Source organism: Etheostoma spectabile, chromosome 20 (genome assembly GCF_008692095.1).
Source record: "Etheostoma spectabile isolate EspeVRDwgs_2016 chromosome 20, UIUC_Espe_1.0, whole genome shotgun sequence".
NCBI classification, from domain to species: Eukaryota; Metazoa; Chordata; class Actinopteri; order Perciformes; family Percidae; genus Etheostoma; species Etheostoma spectabile.
Window position 1 is genome coordinate 5,038,461 of NC_045752.1, and position 26,452 is coordinate 5,064,912.

General features: G+C 38.6%; 3 protein-coding genes and 1 long non-coding RNA gene across 4 annotated transcripts; all 4 read left to right on the forward strand.

The window, feature by feature from the left end:
* The first annotated feature begins 2,014 nt into the window (after positions 1-2,014).
* On the forward strand, positions 2,015-11,263 carry LOC116669666 (pituitary tumor-transforming gene 1 protein-interacting protein). Its single transcript, XM_032499619.1, has 8 exons — positions 2,015-2,116; positions 2,252-2,337; positions 3,183-3,235; positions 3,448-3,556; positions 6,455-6,557; positions 7,798-7,863; positions 9,091-9,137; positions 9,958-11,263. The coding sequence occupies exons 1-8, from the start codon at positions 2,016-2,018 to the stop codon at positions 9,993-9,995; spliced, it is 603 nt and encodes a 200-aa protein (XP_032355510.1). The 5' UTR covers position 2,015; the 3' UTR covers positions 9,996-11,263.
* LOC116669675 (uncharacterized) lies at positions 3,577-4,365 on the forward strand. Its single transcript, XR_004326835.1, has 2 exons — positions 3,577-4,225; positions 4,276-4,365. It is a non-coding gene; the product is annotated as an uncharacterized LOC116669675 (long non-coding RNA).
* A 1,728-nt stretch (positions 11,264-12,991) lies between the features above and the next one.
* On the forward strand, positions 12,992-16,715 carry LOC116669670 (small ubiquitin-related modifier 3). Its single transcript, XM_032499626.1, has 4 exons — positions 12,992-13,158; positions 14,064-14,192; positions 14,361-14,432; positions 14,680-16,715. The coding sequence occupies exons 1-4, from the start codon at positions 13,138-13,140 to the stop codon at positions 14,740-14,742; spliced, it is 285 nt and encodes a 94-aa protein (XP_032355517.1). The 5' UTR covers positions 12,992-13,137; the 3' UTR covers positions 14,743-16,715.
* A 2,127-nt stretch (positions 16,716-18,842) lies between these two features.
* Positions 18,843-26,355, forward strand: LOC116669652 (thrombospondin-type laminin G domain and EAR repeat-containing protein). The gene is made up of 13 exons (XM_032499585.1): positions 18,843-19,195; positions 20,305-20,528; positions 21,035-21,396; positions 21,794-21,884; positions 21,998-22,154; positions 22,276-22,407; positions 22,489-22,559; positions 23,130-23,288; positions 23,396-23,597; positions 23,717-23,949; positions 24,670-24,848; positions 24,985-25,086; positions 25,319-26,355. Exons 1-13 carry the CDS (start codon positions 19,111-19,113, stop codon positions 25,470-25,472), a joined length of 2,151 nt encoding a protein of 716 aa, XP_032355476.1. The 5' UTR covers positions 18,843-19,110; the 3' UTR covers positions 25,473-26,355.
* The last annotated feature ends 97 nt before the right edge of the window (positions 26,356-26,452 follow it).

Here is a 26,452-nt window from a genome sequence, read left to right on the forward strand (position 1 = left end):
GTGTGTGTGTGTGTGTGTGTGTGTATTTATGATGTAACAGGAAAGAAAAAGGAAAATAAGAAATAAGTGTGATTATAATGAGTGTATTCCTTGGATATAAGACGTATTTACATGACTAACCTTTGCAAAGAATGGTGTTGTGATTGTGAGTTAAAGGGAAAAGCATGGGAATGTTAGGGTTAGTGGTTATTTATTATTGTGCTGTATGTATCGCAAGGTGTGAAGAATAATGTATTACATATATAATGGAATTTTACAGTCTCGGTGTAGGAGGAACAGGTAAGACACTGTGAGGATACAAGCTCAGAGATGGTTTAAATTGTGCACTGGGTATGCTGACAGTCATCACTGCTTTGTGTGTGTGTGTGTGTGTGTGTGTGTGTGTGTTTGGACTTAAAGTGAAGTCACTGTTCTGTCACCTGACTCTGTGGCACTCCAGGGAGACCAAAGCATCCATAACACACCCTGCATCAAATATCCAGGGGGAAAGCTTAAATAACACTGAAAAATACTGTCTCATGTCCAAACACGATCCAATTAATTATCTAATTTGGCTAATTTGGCTTGGCTAATTTGGCATTTTTAGCTGAAGTTTCTAAACTAGTTTCTGTGTCAACATTTGCTTTGAAAACAGTTATCGTTTGCCAGATATTTCAGTAAAGGTAAGGTGAAAGTGTCTGTTGTCTATCTGGAGTGCCAACTTCAGGGCTGTAGCATTTGGAAATACTGAGGACATGAGAACAAGATGTTCAACCCCCCAACCCAACCGCTATTGACAATTAGATCAGCCACCAATAAACTAGATCTTAATTTGAGACATTTTATCTTCTTAAGATTCATACATGGATATTGTTAAGGATTTAATTTCCAACATGGTCTTAATGCTGTTTCAAACCTGCCCCATGTTACCTGGAATAACATTCTGTTGGAAATGGCAATGTATTTATTTATTTGGCCTGCAGGTTAAAAATTATATTGAGTCTTAAAATACTGGAATTAGCCAACCAAATACACCTTTTCCATTGTAGAATTTAACCTCCCTTCATCACCTTTGCTAAAATGCCCCCCAAATTCCTCAAATAATCCCCAAGGACATGAGCTCAGTGTCGTCAATAGAAGCTACAACCCTCGCTGCATACGATCAGCCCATTGGGATCCTACCTATAGAGTTAGAATGAGCAGAACTCACTCACAGGTTCCTATTTGAACTTTTGGTTATTTTAGTTTTAACTATAATGAGAGGAGAACCAGAAAACCCATAAGCCATAATTAAGGAGGAACCTGGAGCTGTCTGTTCTGGTTATTCTACATGGTTCTGTCTGTTACTGATATTACACTGAGTATGGAGAAGTTGCCCCATAGTGCTGAGTGGGATCAGTGTCTTTTGCTAAAAAGAGAACAATAAATTGAAGTTAGATTTCTGATTGCAAATCAGTTCAGGGCAACTTCATCACAAAGGGTCCTGTTATCAGCCGCAGGCGGCCAGAGTGGGGCCCATTCTTATCTTATGTTATGCCTATTATCATCATTAACATTATAGTAAAACATTGTGCTTGTTATACAAAAAGAAAAGAGAAAGAGAGAGAGATATGTGTGTTGTTCTTTATTATTTGTAACTGGCTTTACAAAATTATGCTTTAATAAATTATTGGAATTATTGTCCTCTATTTTATGTTGTCTTTGCGAATTTATTTGAACACACAAACAGTGGTAGAAAGTAACTAAGGGAATGTATTTAAGCACTGTAGCTACTTAAGTACAATTTTGAGGTACTCCATTTATATTTCCAAATTATACTACTTTAGACTTCCACTACATTTCAGAAAGCAACAGCAGCATTAATTTCAAATGATTCACTAACCTTATTTCACACAAAAAAGAGCAAAGGTTAGAGAAAAGTCACAAATCTTATGAACTCACTACCTGACTATATAGGCTATAAGGTGTTAAAACTAGCAAAATGAGTAAAATGCTGCTTAGAATTGAAGAAGAGTACTACAGCATCCAAGGAAAACATGCACACAGTGGCGCACACACACGCATTCCTCTCCTTTGTCGTTGCGTCGTTGGTGCGTAACGAGTGTGCGTCAGGATTCGGCGTTTGGCTCCTTCTCGGGTAAGTTCACTTCTCGAGTTTGAGCAACCAAAACGTTTCCTGTTTTTGCTCTCACGGGTTTTTCAAATCTTCTCGGACAAAAATTTTGAAGAATAACATTAATCGCAACAAGAATCTGGAATTCTCTTTTCGCAGTGGTGTGGCGATGGATTCACGGACTGCTCTCCTACTTCTCTTCGGTTTGGCGACAGTTGTCGCTCAGTCTTCCTCACCTGGCATAGGTAGGAGGAAGAATCATTAATGGCTGATCTGTGCTCTCCATTTGATTTAATCGCCTTTAGCTGCTTCGTTATTTTTACGAGGTCTCAGGTAAAAAGTAACTGATGCAAGTCCACACCTGATTTATTGAGGCTTTTCTTTGGCAAATCATTTTTCATAGTTCTCTTGGGTCTTACACTTTCTGTTGAACAGTGGAAATAGAACAGGACAATAAGCAACCAAAATCTTTAATTGAGCTTCCATTGTTTGTATTTCTCATAAAATGATTACGAAAAGTAGAGGCTATGTTTCCGCTTATAAGAGACACATGAAAACAAGATTATCAGTGATTGCATTGATATAATTGTGCTTCTGCCAGTAACATATCTTTGTGTATTGTTGAAACCTCTCAGCAGGAACAACGAGTTTTCAGTTCACAACCCCCCCTCAGGTTTTTTTGTTTGAGGAAGAAACCAGCAGGAGTAGCCACTAACAAACCAACCACATGAGAATGAGACTTTTGTTTACACCTCAATTTTACAGAAACCAATTTTAGACAAACCCAGCTCTTGTCTTGTGCACTGTGCTGATAATAATAACATAACTGGTCAGAAGCCTTCTTGTGTGTTTACTGTGCCGTGTCTCCTTGGAAAATGTCCCAGGAGGATTAGCAGTAGTTACCAAAACCACAGTGAGCACAGGCCTCCTTTAATCTGTTTCTCATATTTTCAGCTAATATTAGAGGAATTTCTCTACTGGGGCAAACACGTTTGTACCTCCACCATCATGTTGACAGAGTTTACTCCTTTATTTACTTTCTGTAGATTATTTTGGTTGTTTCAACTAACCAGACTTTTCCCCCCTACAGTGTGTGAGGCAAAGAACGGGACAAGCTGCGAGGAATGTCTGAGCAATGTGACGGTAAGTCCTGGGGAAGAAAATCTTTTGTGTGTATGTGTGTGTGTGTGTGTGTGTGTGTGTGTGTGTGGCTCCCCCTTCACCTCCACACCTGTTAGACTGGTTTGATGCGTAATAACCGTGTGTGCATGCTACAATTGCCCGAAGTATCTAACAATTCATTCTTTGTTCAAATAATAAAGAGGTAAGTATGTGCTTTTGTATTTTTTTTACAGTGCTTGTGGTGTCAAACAACCAAGGCGTGTGTCACATATCCAGGGAGGACCATCCTTCCACCCCATGCCCTCTGTCCACTGAATGAAGCCCGCTGGGGGCTCTGCTGGAGTAAGAGAGCAACACACAACACATACAATCAAACTTTTTTCTACGTATACTCAAATATACATTTTAAAGAAGACAAAAGCTTGTGCTGCTCAGGGCAAGGTAAACAGAATTGCCAATGGTAATAGGTTGGTAATAGGTTACTCACTTATTTGTCTGATGGGTTACGTAAGGTTAAGGGAACCCATAACAATTTAAAATGATATAAAATAGAAAAAGCAGTAAAGCAGTGTCTTTGCTTTTGTAAATGAATTCAATAATTAATCCATTTAAAAATAATAGTTGCTGAATTTTCTGTTAATCAACTTATAAATTAATTGACTAATCATTTCAGCTCTTCTCCGATGGCTGTAAGATAGAGATAGATAGATAGATAGATAGATAGATAGATACTTTATTGATCTCCAAGGGGAAATTTAAGGTCCCCATAGCTTAAAGACATTACACACATATACGTCATAAACAGGATGATAAAAACAAATCCACATGAATAATATGGACAATAAAAGAAAAGATACTAAATACAAATCCACATGAATGGACTAAGGAATGTATAAGCATGAGATGCTTGCAGTGACAGGGCAGGGACTGACCCTGTAATTCAGTATGCATGGTAAGCTAAGGTGCTCTATGAAAGTGTGTGTCATGGTGGAAGTGCAAATAAGTCCAATAGTGCAAGGATAAAGTCTAGAAACCAGCATTAAACATCAACAATATAAGAGAAAAAACTATAGCAGTGCAAGGATAAAGTAAAACAAAAGACAGCGTTACATATTGGCATTATAAGGGAATAAATTAGATAATAGGATAGACACAAATCAACAGTCGATATTAGAGGTTTGAAGTAAGAGGGTTCAAGTATTACTCAGTCTAGGCTGGGTGAAGGTGGGAGGGAGGGGTTGTACATGGGCTAATATCGCCTGTAAACAGTGTAAGCTGTAAACAGTGGGCCAGTGGACAGTCAGTAAATAACTATTGTTATTGTTGTTGTTATAGAAGGTAATGGAAGTGGTGGAGGTGGAGGAGAGGCCCTTTTGTGAAGCAATTTACAGTTGTATGGCCCTGGGGACAAATGTCTTTCTCAGTCTGTCAGTTGTGTTGGGCGGTGTGCGTAGTCTTAAGCTGATCATGCTCTTCTGCCTTGTTGTAGTGCTGTGGAGTGGATGACATTGTCCAAAATTGTTGAGCAGGGTCCTTTTTTTTATCTGATATTAAAGTGATGCGCCCACAACAGAGCCAGCTTTCCTTGCTCTGAGAGATATGCTTACATACATGCAATTTACACAGAAAAGTTAAAGTGTCGGTATATTTAACCTTTTGCAGGAACGCCCTGATTACATTCACACAGTTACACAATCATACCTGGAAGCTGCCCAGTACAACCACAGTCTGATCTGCTGGCCACTGAGCAGCTCCACTGGAGTGTTTGGAGGTTAAGGGCCTTGCTCAAGTTACATATATATATGTAACTATAGTATAGTATAACTTTTTAACAAGGTAACTTTTGCAACTAGTCCTCTTTTGCAACTTTATAACCACTTGATAACCACTATAGACGGTTATAGACGGTTTACAAACCAACTAGTAACACTTAAAGTGTTAGGAATAATCATCAATTTACCATCTAGTAATGATGGCTATTATAAAGTGTTACCAGAACATGTTATACACATTACAGTGCGATATGAATATGCTAAGATATATACTTTATTTATATGTGGAGCAGTTATATTTGGAAAAATATATAGTGCAAGTACAATAGTGAGACATTGCTCACAATGGACAAATGCAAGGGTCCTTAACGTCTTTAGGCTAAAGACCTGGAGCTGAAAAAGAGACAAAACAAGGACCACCTACTAATACAGTATTGTATAAAATTAAGTTGTATAGTAAACTGGGCCTACAATAATGTGTAGGGTGGCCCAAAGCCTTTACACATAGCTTTTTATGGTGCATACAATCAGGGTTCAAAATTAACTTTTTCGTCCGCCAGCCAAATGCCCAGTGAATGTTTAAATTTTACCAGCCACTTAATAGATTGCCATTGCTTTTTGGCTAATGAATGAAGCAAATATACCAGCCACTTGCATATTCAACTAGCATTTGGCTAGTGGATTTCCTGAAGTTTGAACCCTGCATCAATACTAAACTATTAAATGAATTGCAGACATTCATATAGTTATACATCATGCTTTAATACATGTGGCACGGTGAATACTTAAGCTTAACTGTATCCGTGGATGGCTACCTCAGTTGCTAGCTTACCTATAAACCAGTAAGCTGATTTATCTTTGCCAATAATATGTTGGATTCATCTTAATGTATATTTTTGAGACATTTCAATAAAAAATAATGAACAAAAAACGTTCTGAAAAATGATCAAATAGTAATTTGGGCCCAAGACCCCCTGTTGAAGATCATTGGTCTAATACAATCCAATATATTTAAGAGACACATTTATGGTGCTTCATATGGTTAATATCCATGAGCCTTGGCAAGCACATTGAGGTCAGACTGCAGCAAAATGCTGCTTACACATTAACACAGAATATAATTAAACATTCTTCTGTTAAACTTTTGATTCACATTTTACTTCACATATTTCCTTTTACTTCTGAAAGCAGAATCCAGGACTTATACGTATGTCTTTCACTAGACTGACCTTAATGTCTCCAGTCTAAAAAATAACATTTCAATCAAGCAACATTACAAGTGGTTAAGATCAGTTGTATTCACCTTGCAAAATACGTAGAAAAAATAGAACGATTACAGTGATTCATGTCAGGGGAAAAAGCAAGAAAAGAAAAGGTACAATACGTATTTTTTCTATCATGAAGGTAGGTTTTTGACTGTGGATTCCCTCTTAACTTTGTCATCGTGTTTCTCTGTCTTGGTCTGTAGTGAATTTCCAGACATTGATAATCACCTTGGCAGTGCTCGGAGGAATTATCATCATCGCCTTCCTGGTCTGCCTGTTCTGCTGCTGCAAGTGTGAGAACTTTGGGTAAGTGTGCAGTGAGCTAAACAACCCTTATTGCTCGATATGACTGATGCTGAAAGGAATTTTCAACTATATTCATAGAGAACTTATATCATTAACTTTAAGTAGAAAGGAAAACTTGGACAATACTTATGTCTTGTTGCTAAATGACTATTTACTGTAACATGTCTCTTTTCTAGCATTTGGCATTAGACATTAGGCATGAATAAAGTAATATACAGTACACACATACAATAACTATAACAGCAATTGTATTTAAATAAGAATTCTTTCAAAATCGTAAGAAGAAACAATGTATCTATAGTAAAACTATTAAGATGTTTATCAGGTTCTGTGCTGGGTATGAGGTTTTCTTGGTTTTGGAAGTTAACCCCTGAACCCATCTCTACCACTCACGCTGTTCATTTATGTTTCTATGCATATCTAATCCAATCACATTATCAACATAGGCATCACACAGCCTCTTTAGTCAGTGGAATGGGGACAGTAGCATCTCCTGGGTGGATTATACTTGGAAATAAGTCTGCATGATGATATGGGATATGGGGGATATGGGGTGTAGCATGGGCTAAAGAAGAGCACATTAGAACTCTGGATATGTGACACACGCCTTGGTTGTACGACACCATAAGCACTGAAAAAAAGATGGCTAAAGAAGAACACATTTTGGAGCGGTTTCAAATCACAGGGCGGATACACAAATTATGTTTCACTTTTGTTAACATTGCAAGATAAGACATTTGTGTTGCATTCATGCAGTGTTGGAATAATCGGAAAAAACAAGTTCCCAGCTGGGAAAGTCGTACGTTGAGAGATAGGGCATGCCTTGGCGGAGGCCTGTGCTCTCTGAGTGCCCTTCTAGTTGTATCCGTGGCCTGTCAGAGATCAAAGTTACAAATAGTTATGTTTAGGTATACTGTAACTACAAAAATGACTGTGGTTATGTTTGGTTAGAACTGGTTAGGTTCAGGTACACACACACACACTTATTGTCACAGGTGGTAAAGTATGGGTTTGGTGTGTTAAGGCCAAAGTAAGAACTTACTGTTGGATGACTGCCTTTGTTAATCTCTCATGACTTCCTTCATATAAGTCTGGAGCTAAATTTATCACAAGGTAATGTTATGATTTGATTTCTGTTACGTGTGAACTATGTGGGGAGATTTTATTCTAATCGTGAAGATAATATGGCCACATCTTTTTTTAATCATAACCACACTTTGGTCTTGTGTTTGTGTGTCAGATCCAAGAGGTCGGAGGCCAAGATTCAGAAACAGGTCAATAAGACGAAAACCAAGCAGGAAGAAAGGTGAGAAATATTGTTCTGTGAATCATTTAGGGTGTAACACAGTTTCCAAGCCTGACTTGGTTTCTTCTTTTGTGAGTGTATATGATGCATCTCTATCTATAGTTTACCACCAGTGGCTCCCCTGTGCACAAAGATGTTTCAAGAGACATTAAAGCATTTCAGTCTGATTGTCACGCTGCATCTTAACTAAACTGTTAAACACAATCCGACCCCCCTCTCTCTCTAACGCCACCATCTTCTCCAAGCTCTCCCATCGCGGACGATTTACAGGTTTATCAACGACACAAGAACAGTTTCTTCCCACAGAGCTATCTCCCTCATGAACAAAAACAACTCACACTGCTTTGAAATAGAAGGGTATAAAAAAAAGTAAAGGTAAAGGTAATGCTGCTGAAATTTATTTCCTGCTATACTGTGGTCCCATGTTAATGTTTCCACGTACACAGTCAGAATCCAGCCAACCAGGGTTGACAGGGCCTGGGTCTATGCACATCTTAGACTTAGACTTCTCTTTATTAATCCTTTTGGGATGACTCCCGCGAGGAAATTGAAAGTTCCAGCAGCAGTTTTAGCAAGAAAAAGAAATAAAAAAGAGATAAAAAAGACAGTATAAAGACAACAAAATAACAATAATAAAAATAACAACAATAAGAACATTCGTCAAATAAACAAAGAAAAGACCATAAATAATTATTAAAGTGTCAGTGTTGAGTCCAGTGTTAAAGTGATAAAGTGACCAGGTGTGAATTTAAGTCCAGGTGTGCATGTATGTATGTATGTATGTATGTATGTATGTATGTATGTATGTATGTATGTATGTATGTAGGTATGTATTGTCCTCTCTGCCCTATTTCCTCCTCCCCCCTAGTGAGGAGTTGTATAGTCTGATGGCATGAGGGACAAAGAAGGGTGCATCTTAGGGTGCGTCTTAGAGTGCATCTTAGAGTGCATTTCAACATTTCTCTTGTTACAGCTCTCATCTGGTCTCTGTCTCAGTGTGGGAGATTCTCATCGTTTACAACCCACAGGACAGTGGACACGCCAGGTGTCCCGGTTACATTGTTGGTCCTGATCCATATCAGTGTTTTCCTTTATAACATACTGCCTACGTCACAAGGTTACCAGCCCAAACTGGTTTGGTGGCCACATAAGGAATGTTTTAGGAATGTGAAAAATATTATTGTATAGTCATTGTGTTGCTCAGAAGACAATGTTTTGTCCCTATAGGAGAACAGAAATGAAACAGAGACATGAAGAAATCCGGAAGAAATATGGTGAGCTCTCTCACTCGATAACATCCCTTTTTCTGTCTTTTTCATATAAATACCAACATAGTGCAGATGTGTTTCTCTGTTTTGTAAATGCTTAATGTAGGCTTTAAAAACTTTAAAATCTTTTTCTGGTTTACACTTGACAGAGGTTGTTAAAAAAAACATTTAGGAAAATTTGCTTATTTGCTTTTTTGCCCAAGGTTAGATGAGAAGAGTGATACAACTCTCATGTTTGTACAGTAAATACAGCATGAAGCTACCGCCGGTTAGCTTTGTGTTAGCCCTAAGTTTGGAAACAGAAGGAAACAGCAAGCTTGGCTCTTTCCAAAAGTAACAAAATCCACCTACCAGCTGTTCTAAAGCCAAAGACATTATATTTAGTTTGTTTTATCAGTACATAAAACAAAGGGTGAAAACTTCATGTTACAGGAAGTTAAGTATCAGATTTCTTTGTCAAGTGAAGTAACTTCCTGGAGTCTCCTCTGGTTGCCTTGCAACCTTACAGCGTCCCTAAAAAATGTTGTTTTTACACTTTGGTTTTGGATTTATACAAGTGCAGTATAACTCCTCAGTGAACTTTAGATTTTATTTCCTTCAGACAGAGCCAGGCTGGCTGTTTCCCCTTGTTTCCAGTCTTTAAGCTAAGTAAAGCTAACCAGCTGCTGGTGGTAAAGCTTCATAGTTACCTGACAGACATGAGGATGCGGATCCTCTCCTCTAACTTTCAGCAAGAAAACAAGTAGGCCTTCACGTATGCCTCAACATCTCACACTACAATTTTCAATCAATGCACGACTTTACTGATTTTGTTATTTTTCTCCAGGTCTAAGTGGGCAAAATCCATATTCCAAATTTGCATGAGAGGATCTGTAAACTGAGATTTACAACACGACCATTTTTTTTTTTTCTCACACAACCACCCATCAACATCCTGTCTAGTGGTTGTGAAAAGGAGATGTGTAAATTAATGTAGACTATAACTTAAGACAATTTGAGAAAGGTGACAGTAGTTTGGTTAAGGCAGTCTCATCTGGCTTCTTCCAGCCAACAGGAATGTTGTATATGATGTGATGACATAAGAGGCTGTATCCAAAGGCTAGAATGGACACTAGAATAGGCAGAAATGTTCTTCAAGACTATAATAGTCAATCCTGTGGCTCATATAGCATCAGTCTACTTGCTAGTTGTTAGAGACTAGACTGTAATGTTTTTAATCAATTATTTAAGCCAAAAATACTTACCTTTATGGGTCCGTCTGGTTGATCTGGCAGCCATTGTTGCCGGCTGCACAGTGTATTCCGGCGACCTCTTACTTTTAAGTAAGCTCACGGCTTGGCTTGAAAATAAGGGGTATGTCGCCCTTCCCCTTAGCCCTACCCCTCGATCAAAAGGGGTATTGGGACAGCCCTTACACTCACATTAACGCGCAAAACTAATGGGAAGGGGAAGGGGTAAGATAGAGAAATGAAATTCCGCCTAACTCTTGAGGTAATCGTACAGAATAGAAAGAATCCAGTTTGGTTGCTGTTTAATTCTTAATTCTTTCTGCATATTGTAGCAGTGTAACCTCCTATCTCCATGTTTCATCATTTGAATTTCTTTTCATAAATCAATGCTATTGGCCTTTTTCGTATGTGTGTTTCACAAATATTTAAACAGTGGCGAGGCAATTTTGTCCGACTTTGTCAAAAGTTAAATAGCTCAAAAAAATATTTTGAATTTAGCCTTTTTCTTCATTTCCTAAAAAAGCAACAGTTTTGGACATACAAGTTTTTCGCCCGAGAGCGACGATATGCACAATTTCAGATATGATCCATTTTGCTCCTTTGTGTTGCTGCTGATTTAGAGATATACTTAAGAAATGATAACCTATTTTTGTACTTTGCGTGATTTTAAATTGACATATTCCTATTCTGAATGTAGGAGGCCATGTTTATTGTACCTGCTGTATGTTCCACTGACAGAAATTGTTTTTAAGGTATTATGTTTGGTCAAAATTTAATCTTCACCCTTGCATCCAGAATTTGTAAGTAATCATTACCTTAAGTTGAATGTCTGCCTAAATTCACCTGTATATCCTGCATAAAAACAAAAGCCCAATAAAAGATTTGTAATTCATAATTCCTTCAGTGGTGCTGGACTTTTGTTGTTTCTACTATGCCTGTATTGCACTTTTACACAACATTTGCTTCATATTTAGTATTTTGAGCTATAAAAAAAGTGAAAGTAAATTGATTAAAACTGTAATGGCTCTCGTACACAATGCATCACTTGGGAAAGTTTAAATGCTGACAACACTTTGGAGGCTGAAGGCTGACACCTGCTGTGTGATGATGGATGATGTAGATTTTTTTTATATCTTGTCCCATTTTAGGCCAAATACTGATCATTTATGTCAGAATTTATCCTTAGCATAGATCAAATATGAAATGAAAGAACTCTAATAATAAATCAGCCGGCAATAATGTGCTAGTGAATTTTCCAAAATATTTGACATTGCTGAATCATATTTTTGTAAAGAGGTGATTGATATTACCAAAGACAATTAACAAGTTCTAGTGGTGACCCACCACAGTGATGGCAAATGTAACTCTGTACTGTTGGCATTAATATTTACATTTCTGAAAGAAAAGTTTTGTTTTTATTGTCAAATACTAGTTTGAGTCAGTACATTTTAATGTGCTAATATGATATATGATTATTAATGCAAAACATTTCATTTGTTTGGTTTTCGATAATACTTTACTGCAACTAAAACAGGGATTATAATAACTGTAATTGTTATTTCAAAATACCACATGGCACAAAAGCTTTAAGATGATAGAGGTATTCTACAAGGTTGTCCAATCAATCTTTTTTGCTGTAAATACTATAAGGTCACTAAACATTCAGAAATAACAACAGAAACAATTAACAGTATTAAGGTATGGAAAACAAAATGGATGCAGCTGATTAATGATGTTGCAGTATTTTTGTGTTACATCTCAGAAATGAGAAAGGCAAAGGGTTGTCTCAGAGTTATCACTTGTTAGAGGTCTGTGGTTAAATTGTAAAAGAAAAAAGCATCAAAAGATGTTTTTAAATACTTTACCTTTACTTTTTATACCCTTCTATTTCAAAATGTAAACCTGAAAAAGATTAGTCTCTTACCATGTACGTGTGTGCCTTGTATTTATTCTTAGTTCTCAATTCAAGACCTGTTAAAATGGCACAATGCAGTCAGTAACATGGGAAAGGAATTCAAGTTGTTAAAACTACCTGTGCCAATAACATTCTGAAGAAAAAACGACATGTTTAAAACTTCCTATTTTTGCTGGTGTATCAGGTAATTCTCTCTCTCTCTCTCTCTCTCTCTCTCTCTCAGTTCTGTGGGTGATGATGCAATTTTCAAAGCCATAAGGGAATTTTAGATTGAAATGTGAAAAGTATGTTGTACAAGCAAATCAATAAAATAAAATAGATCAATGTCATTCATATGTGTGTGTGTGTGTGTGTGTGTGTGTGTGTGTGTGTGTGTGTGTGTGTGAAATATATACACACATACAAGGTTCAAGGTTCAAAGTTATTTATTAGTCATGTCGTCATTTGTCATGTCATTGCAATACAATTCTTAGGCCCCACACCCTATAGTTCAAGTTAAGATGTTGGGCTAAAATATAAATCAGGTAATATAATTTTCGTAAACATTACTGCTAATTAATAAAGCTGAATGTAATGTGTGTGAATAAACAGTTTTACAAATACATGCTAGTGTACGAGTATTACCTTCATAGGTTCTTTACTTCGCGTGCTCGAGTATTTTGCCCAGGTGCGCGCTCACGTGTCCGCGCTCCCGCGGTTTAGTAGTCACGTGGTCCTCTCAGAGCCAATCGTTGATTTGTAACTTCGATCCAAAGCGCGCACCCGAGAGCGGAGGAAAAGAGAGGACAGAAGGCGGCACAAAGACAAATATAGCTCAATTAACCGATTATTTTGAAATCCCGCACACAAAAATACAGCCAGGATGTCAGAGGAAAAGCCAAAGGTAAGATATAAAGGTTTAAAGAGCTGTAGATGTTTAGTGATTGCTGAGTCGAGCTCCTGCCAAACCATTTCTCAGATGTGCAATCTAAAATGGCCTGGTTTGCACGTTTCTCTGAATCGGCGCAGTGTTTGTTTCGCAAATGAATGAGTTCACGCACAATGTACATCAATATTTACATTCACATGCGCTTACACACGGCTCTGTAGATGTAAATATGAGGTATTCCGTCCCGCTATCTAGAGTCACAACGATTGTGAGCAAAAATGTCAACTACAATGATTGTCATTTGCGGATTTTTTCTTTGTCGAAACGGGACCACGCTATGTCCGCAAAGCCGCAAATGCCGCTACTGCAGCAGCAACAAAAAAGCGCTAATGGAGGTGAGGTAACGTACGCATATAAAACCTAAAGTAACATAGCCGTGCTGTTCGAGTTGTTTTAAATGTGGCAGTGCTTGTTTTGCCTCAGCACAGCAGAACAAAATTGCTAGCAGCGTTAGCCGGAAGCTAAACTCAGAATCGGTCTTAAAGGGCTGTCGTGCCAACCACCTAGCCCTGAGCTAATCATGCTAACGTTAGCATCTGTGACTGAAGCAACATACTATTGTAACCTATTTAGCTGCCTGCATTATTTTGCTCAATGTAAGTTTGTTTTGGTTAAAATATGTCTACGAAACAATGTAACAACATTCCTTTACCACACATCGTGTTTATATCGTGAAATGTCTTCTAAGCAGGCTATATAAGCTTGAAGTCTGGCAACGTTTACGTTACTGACATAGCTACGTCTCTATTTTTTGTAGTGTATCTGTTGACTCTCGTGTAAGCTCCTGATTGTAATGTCTGTGGTATCTTTAACTTGTAACCTGCTGGTTTACATGATGTTAAACATGGTTGTCTCTGCAGGAGGGAGTAAAGACTGAGAACGATCACATCAACCTTAAGGTTGCAGGGCAAGATGGGTCGGTGGTCCAGTTCAAAATCAAAAGACACACACCGCTCAGCAAACTAATGAAGGCGTACTGTGACCGACAGGTGAGCTGAAAGCCCAGTGACTGATTTAAAATGTCTTCCTCTCTAACAACTCCCAACAGCATACAATTATTTGTGATTTGCTGCAACACATCAGGCAGCCACCCCATTAGTTGTACACTTCACAACAAAGTCCTTTACACATCCTCATGTCTGTTGTTGTTCCTGCAGGGTCTCGCAATAAGGCAGATCAGGTTCAGGTTTGATGGCCAGCCTATCAATGAGACGGATACACCTGCACAGGTAAGATGTTATGCTCTAGTCACCAGTATATTCTCTTTAAACATTGCAGAAATGATCTTTATACTTGACGGTAACACATTCGAAAAGCCTGTCACTATTGGAGACTTTTGTTTAACATTGACTCCACAATTTAGATATTCTGCCTCTCTGAATAGTTTTAAATCATAGTTTTGTTTTACATTTTTTTACCTGTTCAATTATTGTTCATATCCACTAACTGGAATCTCTTTCCCTCTGCTCCTTTCAGCTGGAGATGGAAGATGAAGACACCATAGATGTTTTCCAGCAGCAGACAGGCGGGCACTGCTAAGCCCTCCCCACCTCATTGACGGCCACCCTCAGACCACGCCCTCAGCCACCTTTACTGTCCCTCCCCTCCCCATCGCTCCTCTCAGCCTATTATTATTATTATATTATTATTATTATTATTATTATTATTATTTCTTCAGTTTAAAGATGTCTGTCATGGTTTTTCGTCAGTTGTATGGGGAGAGGGGGCTCCTCAGCTGTTTATGTACCGTCTCAGCCAGGACTGAACTTTTGTGCGTGTCAACAGTTTCTCTGCTGGCCAATCAGGACAACATTTCCTCCTGGTACCGCATGCTGTGATTGGACCAACAGCACGTCACAGCTGTTCCTGGTTTGTCAGTGCTTCTCATTCACTCTCCAGTGAAAGCATAGTATCCAGTAGTTTGTCACGGTTTTCATCCATCGGGGTTGAATGCGATGCTCCCCAAGTTTGTGCCCGGGGTCACAGTCAGTGGGCATGAAAATGTTTTGAAATGGAAGCACTATCTGAACTTAATACACACCCGCCTTCCATTTCACTTTGCTTTCATGTGTTTTTTGTCTGAACGGTGACTCCTGCTCCTCTGTCAAAAAGGTATTTTAATTCTCTGCATTTTAGGTGCTTTTGCTAAGGAGTTCTGCAATGTTTTTGTATTTTTTTTTGTTTGTTTATTCTTTAAGTATTAACACCCAGGGGTCTTGTTGATTTTCCAGTACAGAAGTATCAGAATGGATATTAGATAAAAGTTGTGTGGCTTTTCCAATACTCCAAAGACCGAACTTCTGTTTCATATTTGATGTACTTTGATCTCTCTAAAAGCAAACTGAAAGGTCAAAACTGTCACATTTTAAGGGAGTTTGTATTTCATTATTTGCTTCCTCTTTCATATCTACTTATTAAGAAAGGTTCTCTGTGGGTATCTGTAGTACAGACTTTTATTCGCTCATCCAGACAAATTCCTATTTAGGGGAGGGAAATATAATTTCTCTTTTGGTTGGAGTTGGTTGGTGTCTTCCTGACTGCAGTTTTGCCAACAGTGAAGATTTATACCAAGTGGTGTTAAGTGTCTCCAATATTTTAAAGTTCAGAGAATGATGCATGCAATTTGTTGCATATCGGGAGGTCAGGGAGGCCAACCAAAAGAGTTTGAGATAAGTGTTCTGTACCCACAGGGCCCCGTTCTTTGTATGCAGATAATGGCCTAACGTAAGCTTGGAGATTTCAGTTGGGTCAGGATTAAAATGTTTGTTGTTGAAGCAAGTAGTAAACCGTTTTCACAATTTTAATTTTCAGACAGGGCTACATCTTTCTTTAGAGGCGCTCATTGATTATTGTCATAACTGAACAGGGTTTGAGTTAAGCAGTCATGAAACAACAAAATAAAAGCAATGTCATTTTAAAAAGTAACTTGTTTGGCGTATTATAAACTCCTGTTTAGACAAATTGATTTACTAAAGATGCAACATGAGCTGCAGTTGCAATTGGCTATATAAATAAAAACCAATACATTTAAATATTTGACAAATGTTTAAAACAGTTTTATCTGTACTGCTATCTGCTGTGTCAAATATTCACTACTGTTTATTTGGGCCCCAATGAATATATAACTACATTTTATTTACTACCCAACTCTCATCCCTCACACAGCCATTGACAACAAGCATTTGACAAAACTGGTACAGAGATGTGCTAAATCTGCGTGTGATCACTCTATATAGGACGTGCCTCTGCACAAGCTAATCACAAGTAGCAATCTTGGTTTTAGCTTTCCTGTCTCACAAAATAAGAGCACAGTTATCAAGACAGCCTTCACTTCCATTTAAAGAACCGAGTTAGCTGGACAAAAATCTTTTGAGCTGGCTAACAAACAAGCTAAGCCATGTAATGTACAAAGAACGGGGCCCATTTCTTGTCATGTTATTTGTTTCTACTGATTTGTACATTATTTGTGGTCTTTTACTACTGTATACAATAAATATAGTTTGGTACTCAGATTTTTCTGTCGCATGTATCATTTTGTATTTGTGTATTCAAAAAAAATGAAAACTAAAATGTTTATTTTAAGCTTACAATTATCACTGGGGATAGGATGGTTCTTCTTTCTTTCAAAAAAAATAAAACCACTGTATACTTGTTTATAATACAAAAAATCACCAGGCAGCTTTAAAATGAGAAAATTGACCAGTTGACCGGTATTTATCCAATCTATTTTAAGAGTTAACTGAAGGAGCCTGCACGACATCCTCTGAAAGCTCCTTCCATGCCTTTACAGCGCAGGTAATAAATGAATGGCAATATATTTTAATCATTTAATAGGATTCTGACTCAAAACCAAATAATGCTGCATCATTTATAGCCTAAATTAAATGACCGTCCCTTGATGTGCTTCTATAAAAAAAAAAAAATATATATATATTTATCTATGAAGCCTTTTTAAATGCAATCATTTAGCCTCACTGTTGGCTGCTGTACTGTACACTTTGTCACTTGTCAGCGCATGGCTGTCATTGAATTATAAATAGTTGGCATGTGGACCATTATGCAAAACAGGGTTTTGATTCCCACTGAGGCCCAGTCTGCTAAAAATGTATGCCCAAGTACTTGAGATTTAAACATTGCGTGGCTTGAGGAAAATCAACAGCTAGGTGGTGCCAGTGAGCTATGATAGTCATATTTTGTGTCTGGTTTGGTTTAATTATGTCATAAAACAACATCCACATAACACACTTAAACTGATATGAAACATGGGCATGCGGGACATAAGTAAGTAATAAAAGCAATAAAGGAGTTCTGCATAAAATTGAAGAATAGCACTGGATTTAAACAAAAGTTAAAATAACTTATTTCTGAACCAAAAACTTTAGATTTCACTTAAAGAGACAAAGGAACCCTAGATTGAATGCAACAGGCTATAAAAAGATATGCTGATGTATGATAATTTGGCCTGATTTAGAACCTTAGATCTCATCTGACACACTGAGTGAATGGTTAGGCTATTCAGTACAACTGGAACAGTGATAAGACTGACAGCAACAGTCGATGAGTCAAAGCAGGAATAAGGAAAAGCATGTGCACGAGTGGACAATGTACATGTACTTTTCTGCATTCAAACAGGGCCTTCTGAAACTCCATGCCTGGAAGGAAGAAAGATTAACGAATGAATAGAGGGGAGATAGTTGATATCTTTTATCCTGATCTGTGTGTAGTCTACGATCTTAATGTGGGCGAGAAGAAGAGAGACAGAGTGCATTTGCCTTGTAAATGTGCCGGTCGGTGGATGAGAGGATTCAGAGAGATCAGACACAAGCCGAGATGCCGACGTCTCTCAAAACACACTGATTATTACATGAGCACCTAGTAACCAACAAACCAGGGTCAAATAGACTTTATAATGCTATTAATATGTTGGGTGACCATCAACATTTTGTATTTAAGTAACTTTGTATTTAAGAGTCAAATTCCTATGCTTTACAAGTCATGTCATGTCAACTTTATTGTCAATTCTGGCAGACATACAGAGCAATTGAAAATACACGTACAACAAGTATAATATAAAAGATAAGTAATATGTACAAAACCCCAAGCAGGTTAAATAATGTAATAAAAGTATTATGTTTTATTATTGAGACTTCAAGCAATATGTGTAGATCTTTTAGGAAAACATCCTGGTTTGAGACTTTAATAGCTGGGTTTATGCACATACCTCGGTTTATCAGGTAATAAACTATGGGAGAACAGCTAATATGATAATAGCTCAGCTCATACCCATCTATCCATTATTAGTGGACCAAAGGTCACATTGTTTTTAGCTTGCCTTTTAATTTTGTTATGTCTGTTGAGGCCCCTTTCGTGTAATACATGTCTGGAGGAATTTTTCTTTTGACAGAATTGTTTTCATACTATTACATTAAAATGTTCTGCTGGTCTGTCAGTCAGTCAGTGGGTCATATACAAGCATGCACACACATACAGCAGCAGCAGCGGCAGCTAACCCCTCTGGCAGATCTGTGTCATCAGAGGCAGTTGAGGGAGGATGAGTGACAGGCTGGTTAGTGATTTGCATGTCTGTGGTGTTTAAAGGGAGCTGCAGGTGCAGGATTCTCCGCACAGATGAATGGATTCGTCTCCGAGCCCAGATGCTCTGGGTTTATTTTTCTGCTCTTTGTGAATCTTAGGTAGCTTGCTTAGCCTTTGATGACTTTAAAGAAGGTTTGTTGGCTAGACATTTTACTTTGGTTCTGAAGACTCACTTGGATCAATATGAAGAACACACAGTTGCCCGGTGTGTATTGTCACTTAAGATAGAGACAAAAGGAGCAACACAGAGAAAAACCTTTGAAATGGAGACATTCGGACCAACTGCCAACTGAATCAAACAGGCTTTTTGGGATGACATCGCTCATATTTATGCACTTCCTTCTCCTGGGGTTAAGGGCCATTGGCACCACCGCAGACACATGGAGACGCTGCACAGGTATAGTACCATTTTATTCTATTTTAACCTCAGCTTTCCTCTCCATTACCTCAGCTTACTTCAACACATCTGATGTTCAGTTAATGATTTGTTCAGTGGGATGGTTTATGGGTTCATCTAAAAACCCGGGAAACCCCTCCAGCTAAAATTCTTTTGGATAATTCCAACTGTCTATGTCTGCTTACAGTACAGTGGGTGGGTGTGTGTGCAGTATTGCTAGAATATTAACTTAAATTAATATCCACACACAAGTACAGACATAGGATGCGGTTAGGATTCCACAATATACGTACATCAGAATATCAGGACGAGCAGGATGCATGTTTATCCGATGCCTCATCAATTCCAGAGCAATTATCTTCTATTATTCGCTTTCTTTTTTTAAATAACAACCCCTCCTAAAACCTCCTGTAGCTTCACTTCCACCTGGGGCTATTTCTCACACACCAAGGGGGGTCAGGGACTCCCACATTAATTTATTTATTAGTTTATAGCAGTTGTACCGAACCTTTTTAACGTATGTCCCCTTAAAACAAAGCTGTGTCTGCTTGTGACTACTTTGTCAGTGGTAGAAGAAGTGTTCAGATCCTTTACTCAAGTGAAGGTACTACTACCACCACACTGTAAAAGTACTCCAAGAAAAAGCCCTGCATTGAAAATGTTGTACTTATAATCAGGAAAATCTACTTAAAGTATTAAAGGTAAACATACACAAAGTGTCATGTCATCAGATTCTATTACTGATTAAGTAAGTGCTTACTGGGTAAGCAGCTTTTTACTGTATATGCCCTGTAACTCACGATTATTTAAAATAGATTTATCTGCTTTTCCATTTTCTCTATGAATCGTTTGGTTTGTAAAAATACAGAACATTGTGAGATTTGTTTGTCACAATTACCCAGAGCCCAAAGTGAAACCAGAGATTTTGCATGAAAAAACAAGTGTAAGTACCTCGACTGTAAATACAGTGCTTACTCTGATTCCACCAATGCCTATGTATCACTTTTTGAAACCTGTAGAAAAATCTTAAGTGAAACATAATTTGAGTAGCAGATAAATTGATGGGGATCCCAACCTCCCTGACCTCTTTATTTGCTTATTGTCTGCAGATTTCCCCCCCCTGGATCTTCTGTCTTTTGTCCTCGAGAGGGACACCTCCAAACTCGTACCAGGGGTGCACATGAAGCAGGCTGGAGGAGCGAGGGGCGTGCATTTCTCAAGCCCTCATAGCTCCATGAGCTTTCCTTCTTCCCAGCTGCTGGTGAACTGCGACCTCTTCCCTAAAGAATTCTCCATTGTTCTGACATTAAAAGTCAGTAGCATTGCGCCTAAGGTGAGCATTCACATTTATCAGAAACACCCAGTACTGAATGCCACTGGTTGAAGAAGTACTCTGATTTTTACTTAAGTGAAAGTACCCATACCAGAGTGACAAAAGACTCTGTTACAAGTAAAAGTCCATGCAGTCTATGCAGCATTGTGGCTGTGGACGTGATTGTAACAATGCACTGTACTTTATAAACTCATTAAAAGTTTTTAATCTATTAATCTGAAAAGTGACCGGTAGCTATGACTGTTAAATACATGCATTGATTTGAAGTGTACATTTCTCCTCTGAAACGTAGTGGAGAAGAAAAAAAAATGCAATTGAAAGTATAGGGTTGCAGCTTACAACTATTTTCATCAGTGATTAATCTGCAGATTATTTTCTCGAATAATCAATTTATCATTGTTTAAAACTGTACTTAGGTACAGTACTTGAGTAAATATACTTTTTTACTTTTCACCCTTGCCATACTGTACAGTGTGTCTAAGTGGTTCTCCCCATTTGCTTTTCAGAGAAATGAATACATCTTTTCGTTAATGGAGCCAAAAAAAGTAGAGAAAAAAAGAGTGGGGAAAAAGGAAGAGGAGAGGGAAAAAGGGAACATTTTGCAAAGGAATAAAGAGAGGGGTGTCAGTGGAGAAGAGCAACATAGGGAGAGGCGAGTCACGAGTAATGAGGAACATGGACGGGTCATCCTGGGACTGAGGCTCTCGAGAAAACATCTGCACTTCCTTTTTAGAAGTCACAGAGGGGGGGTAGAGCGTTGGGTGTTTCGAGGCGACCGGCTGGCTGACAACCAGTGGCACACTCTGGTTTTAGTCGTCGGTAGTCATCACGTCAGGCTCACGGTGGACTGCAGTTCATCCCTGGAAATGTAAGTTCATATTTTCTTACTTGTTTTTCTCTGTTTACTGGGTGGGTCTGTCTCCCACCATCCTCTCTTCCTGTTGCCTCTGAATTCCCTTGAGGGATAGTAGATCCTTCACCACAATACAATGGCACTGCTCCAAATCTGCTCAAGCCCGGCAGTCATATCACAGTGTCCTGACAGTATGTGATAGATGTTTTTTAGTGGAAACTGCCTCTGGCACACAGGGGAGGAATATCAGCTCCCATATGGTGCCTATGTAATACTATTCCCATCTTAGTCCTACAAACAGAATAGACTACTTTAATTACAGATGCTGCATGTTCATTCATAGAAGGAAAACACCTTACTTCAGCTATTAGAAATAATAATTAATCAATATAGTTTTTTCTATGGCAAACAGTGTTCCCTCCAGGCCATTCCCCTCAGACCTCAACATTCAGGGATCGAGATTCCACATTGGTAGTAGGGGAAGATGGAAAGGCTTGTATTCAGTAAGATTCCTATTTTGTTATTACTAACTTTCATGAGAGATAAGCTGCTAAAGCACCCTTTTTTCTCTGAAACAGTTCAATCTTTTCCTTCACATCTGCTGCCCCATGTACAGGGTATGTTGCGACAGCTGGTTTTGGTGCCAGGTTTGGATGCCACCCATCACATCTGCCCCTCTTCCCACCCCCAACTAGCCGTTCTGTCGGTACCACCGCTTCTCTCAGACCTGCCTGTCATGGGGAGGGAGGGAGAAGACCACGTAACTTCTTATGGTAACTTGCAGACACATTTCACAAGACATTTGATACAGTCTGATTAAAAAGACATGCCATTTATGTTTTCTTGCTTCCTCGCCTCCTTGATTGTCTTTGTGTTTTGATCATGAACTGTCAGAAACAGAGGAGCAAGTATCAGTGGGGTTGGAGCGGCCATGCTCAGAGCCTCTACAAGGCCAGATGTGGTTCAATCCGCTCAGCAAAGGCCTCTACCTCTGCAACGGCATGGTGTGGATCACCGTGCTAGAGGGTGAGAATCCAACCATCCGATCATGAGCAAGTTGTTACTCAGTTTTACATTAAAACAATTCTCGCCTCTCCTTTTACTCAGATCATAAACGACTAGACTACTTGTTGGAACACCAGGTCCTCACTACCAGCTCAGAGACACATGATGTAGAGGTATCCTTCCATTTTGTAAAATATTATCGTACATTTGTTGCATCTAAAGGCTCGAGAGAGGGAAAATATTTCATCTTTAGGGAAGTCTTGTGTTTTTTAGGATCAGGGGTTACCAACCTAGGGGTCACGAGATAGAGCTATTGCGTCACATGATGAATACGACAATAGACAATTAAGTGTATTTTCCAGTCTTTATATTCTTTCATTTTGTTTTTGTCTGATGAAACACAAGATACGCATCATGTGACAAGGGGTCATGAGTAGAAATTGATTTGTATTAATGGATCACAAGAACAAAACAGCTTAGGAACAATTGTTCTACAGCACTTTGTTCCTTTGCTCAAATTTGAGGTTTTTGATAGATAGAAAGCTGTCCTAACATTGAATCTGGTCAATCTTAGTTGGTTGTGATTGATACTTTTCTCTGGTGCAATCCTACTTTTGATTTTCAGCATAAACATCTTGTGCAGCCTTGATTTTTCACTTTTATCTTGTGATTTTCTTCACCCATACATTAGCTGTCCAAAAAGTACTTTTTTTTCATTGTTTTGTTTTTCATCCAATCTTTAGGTGTTCCAGGTACCTGGCATAGGTCTGATGGCTGCTATGGCGCATAGGTCGACCTCTGGCTCGGCGGTCTATCTGTGGAGCCGCACAGGTTTCCAGCTCTACCAGAACATCAGCACATATGAAGCTCTGGCTTGGAGACACTTCAGCATGGGAAAAAAGGTATATGACAAAAAAAGAAGAGATGAGTTATTATGAATAGAGTTTATCCACTTGGTGAAAGGAGTGTGGAGAGCTGATATTCCTTGTGTTTTGTTACTTTGATCTAGATATATCTGGTGGTGTCTAACTCTGGAGGAAGGCCAGACAAGCCTCAAAAATCCGAGACAGACTATTCTGTTATTTACAAGTGGAGCAAAAGAAGAAAGCGGTTTGTGCGGTTCCAGACTCTGCAGACCCACTGTGCACGGGACTGGGAGGCCTTTAAAATCAACCGACAAACCTATCTTGCTGTGGCCAATCACAGACAAGGTAAAAACTAAATATCCATCAAATCACTACTTGTTATTGTTAACCTGCAAAAATCCTGGCATGACATTCAATAAATATCTAACGTGTGGCATTCTCTCTCTTTCTGGTTTGACTTGCAGGTGATAAAAATCACACTATAGACAGCGTGATATACAAATGGAACAGGTTAACAAAGTCTTTTGAGGTTTACCAGATGCTGCTGACGTCAGGGGCCTACGACTGGGAGTTTTTCACAGTCGGACCATACCATTTCCTGGTTGTCGCAAATGCCTTTGATGGAGTGACCACTTCTGTAGACTCAGTCATCTACGTTTGGGTTAATGGAAGCTTCCAGGTGTTTCAGACAATTAAGGTACGTGGATGAACATAAAATGGCAAATAAATGGAGAATTGGCCTGAAAAAAAAAGCCTGAAAAAACTCTATCCCAATCTACGGTAAATTTGGAAGGTGTTTGAGTGAGGGTGTAAATTACACTTAATAGCTCTTCAATGTAGCATTTTGCTGCATGATTCATCTTCTCTCCACCTGGGCTTTGATTTCCTCTGGTGAGATGTGTATCTTTTAGATGAGATCTTGTCTGTATGCACAGAAGGAAGGGAACACAAACGGGGAGAGATAAAAGGGTAATGAAAGAGAGATGGGAAGCAAGGAACGGGCGTGTCCATGCATTTAAGACAGGGCGCAAAAATAGAATGTGCGGTTTCCCATGATTTGCTTGAACGATAGCAGTGCTTTGACATGCAACTGATAGTGAATCGTATATTTGAATTTAGCCACATTTAAGGAGGTAGTGTTGACACATTAATAGTTACATGAGAAACCATGAGGAGATGATTTAGGGGAACTCCACAGCTGGATGTTAGGCTTGTTAAGAACACCTGGGGGCATCTGCAAATTAATCATGTAAAATAATCCACAAAAGAGTGGAAATGTATAATTTTGGCACTTGTTTGACATGTATTACTTTCTTTCCTGTTCAGCTCTCTGTCATTGTTCAAGCAAGCAATAGCCAAAGAAGTAGGTAACTTTACTCAAGAAAACCTTGGATGGTTTCTCTCTTTGTCAATCTAGACGTTCTGCGCCACAGACTGGGAAATGTTTCAGATTGGCAGTAGAGTCTTCTTAGTTGTCGCCAATGGACACAGATTCCATGGTAACAGACCAAGTCGATATGACATCAACTCCACCATCTACGAACTGGACATGATTGGACAGCTGTTTGTCCGCTTCCAAGATATTGTCACCTACAGGTACAGATGTGCAAACACTTCCGTATGCCAGGTGCACGTATACAGACAGACAATGAGAAGACTTCCTGTGTAATGACGTGTTGTTTGCTGCCATTTCAACCTCTCACCATCACCACATACCTTTCTGTCTCCCCAGTGCAGTGGACTGGGAGTTCTTCAGCCTTGGGGAGGAATACTATTTGGTTGTCGCTAACTCCTTTAATGGGGAATCCTACTCTCTCAACAGCATTCTCTACAGGTACTCAACTTGTTAACAACACTCCTCCCAGTGTGAAATAATTGATCCATTCTGATTGCCCTCAAACTTAGTTGTTGTAATGTACATTTATTATCCTCCTGTGAGCCAGACTAGTGAAAGCCCACCAGCACTTTTCACATTTGAGGATATATAAGGAACTAGTTAATTTTGTGTCTGGAGCCTTTGATGCAAATACACCTTAAATTGATTTCTCTGCTCTGTTTGTTTTTAGGTGGCAGGGATATGAAGGATTTGTTCCTGTACACTGGCTTCCAACGATTGGGTGCAGTGACTGGGAGTTTTTCAGCTCTAAAGGAGAATCATATCTGATCTATTCCAGTGCCAAAGCACCTCTCTCCAAAGTGTTTAAGCTGAAAACCTACTAGGCAAAAAAAAAAAGAGTGTGCATGTAGCTTCGTTTGTGTGTGTGTTCATGTTGTCATTCTTTGTAAGTGTCTGTATGTTACTGTGTGAGAACCGTAGACTGCATGTCAGAACATGTTTGCGATAATATTTGAAATGTGTGAGTGTGTTTAAGTAATGTGCCCTTACAACTGTGTTTGTTCTAAACTTACAGTCAGGGCTGTAGTAACCCTGACGATGACCTTAATATTGTTTTTGTTACTGTTTGTTGTTTAACAACCTGAGGAGGATTTTACATTCTACGATTAAACAGAAATTGCACATGGTGGTATTTGAAGAACAATTCTGATATTTCTTAGAGTAATTAAATATGACAGTTTTAGGCAAGAACTATTTATCAAAGTGACATTTGTTAAAAGGATTTAGGTTGTCTACACAAGAATTACAACATAGAATATCCTACGGTTTGAAACTTAGTTCAGACCATCATGCAGGGAGATAAAAAGTATATCATTCAGAAGTGAAATATATTAATAAAATGAGAACAAATATAAAGCAATGAGAAAATTTCCGAGATTTTTTTGTGGAGTTACCCCACACCGTTAACCATCAGTGAGAGGTCAACCACTACTGTACCTCATTTTAACAGAAATGTCACAAGCACACGATTTTTATGAGAATAGATCTGTATACTTGTTTGCATTGTCTGAAAGAAATGTAAATGGCTCAAGCCAGCCTCTGTGAGATGTTAATCTTTCTGTAAAACCATTTAATATGAATTATATTTGGCATTTTATCAACTAAAATGTATGTTATCATACAATTTTGACAGATTGTTACCTATTACAAGAATTATATATAATTATATTATATTGACATTACAATAAAACAGAATTTATATGTTTACATGCAAGACAAGAGCTGTTTATGCATTGGCTAATATTCAGCTATGTTCATTTAGAGCTTGTAGTGCGCCAACATGGGTGGGTGGCAAATATAACCT

Bases quoted from the DNA above. Each gene is read 5' to 3' on its own strand.
- LOC116669666 (XM_032499619.1), top strand. From the start codon at position 2,016: ATGCACACAGTGGCGCACACACACGCATTCCTCTCCTTTGTCGTTGCG. The intron at 2,117-2,251 runs GTAAGTTCACTT...CTCTTTTCGCAG, and splicing joins GGCGTTTGGCTCCTTCTCGG to TGGTGTGGCGATGGATTCAC. The intron at 9,138-9,957 runs GTGAGCTCTCTC...ATTTTTCTCCAG, and splicing joins AGAAATCCGGAAGAAATATG to GTCTAAGTGGGCAAAATCCA.
- LOC116669670 (XM_032499626.1), top strand. From the start codon at position 13,138: ATGTCAGAGGAAAAGCCAAAG. The intron at 13,159-14,063 runs GTAAGATATAAA...TTGTCTCTGCAG, and splicing joins TGTCAGAGGAAAAGCCAAAG to GAGGGAGTAAAGACTGAGAA. The intron at 14,433-14,679 runs GTAAGATGTTAT...TGCTCCTTTCAG, and splicing joins AGACGGATACACCTGCACAG to CTGGAGATGGAAGATGAAGA.
- LOC116669652 (XM_032499585.1), top strand. From the start codon at position 19,111: ATGACATCGCTCATATTTATGCACTTCCTTCTCCTGGGGTTAAGGGCC. The intron at 19,196-20,304 runs GTATAGTACCAT...TATTGTCTGCAG, and splicing joins CACATGGAGACGCTGCACAG to ATTTCCCCCCCCTGGATCTT. The intron at 22,560-23,129 runs GTATCCTTCCAT...TCCAATCTTTAG, and splicing joins CAGAGACACATGATGTAGAG to GTGTTCCAGGTACCTGGCAT.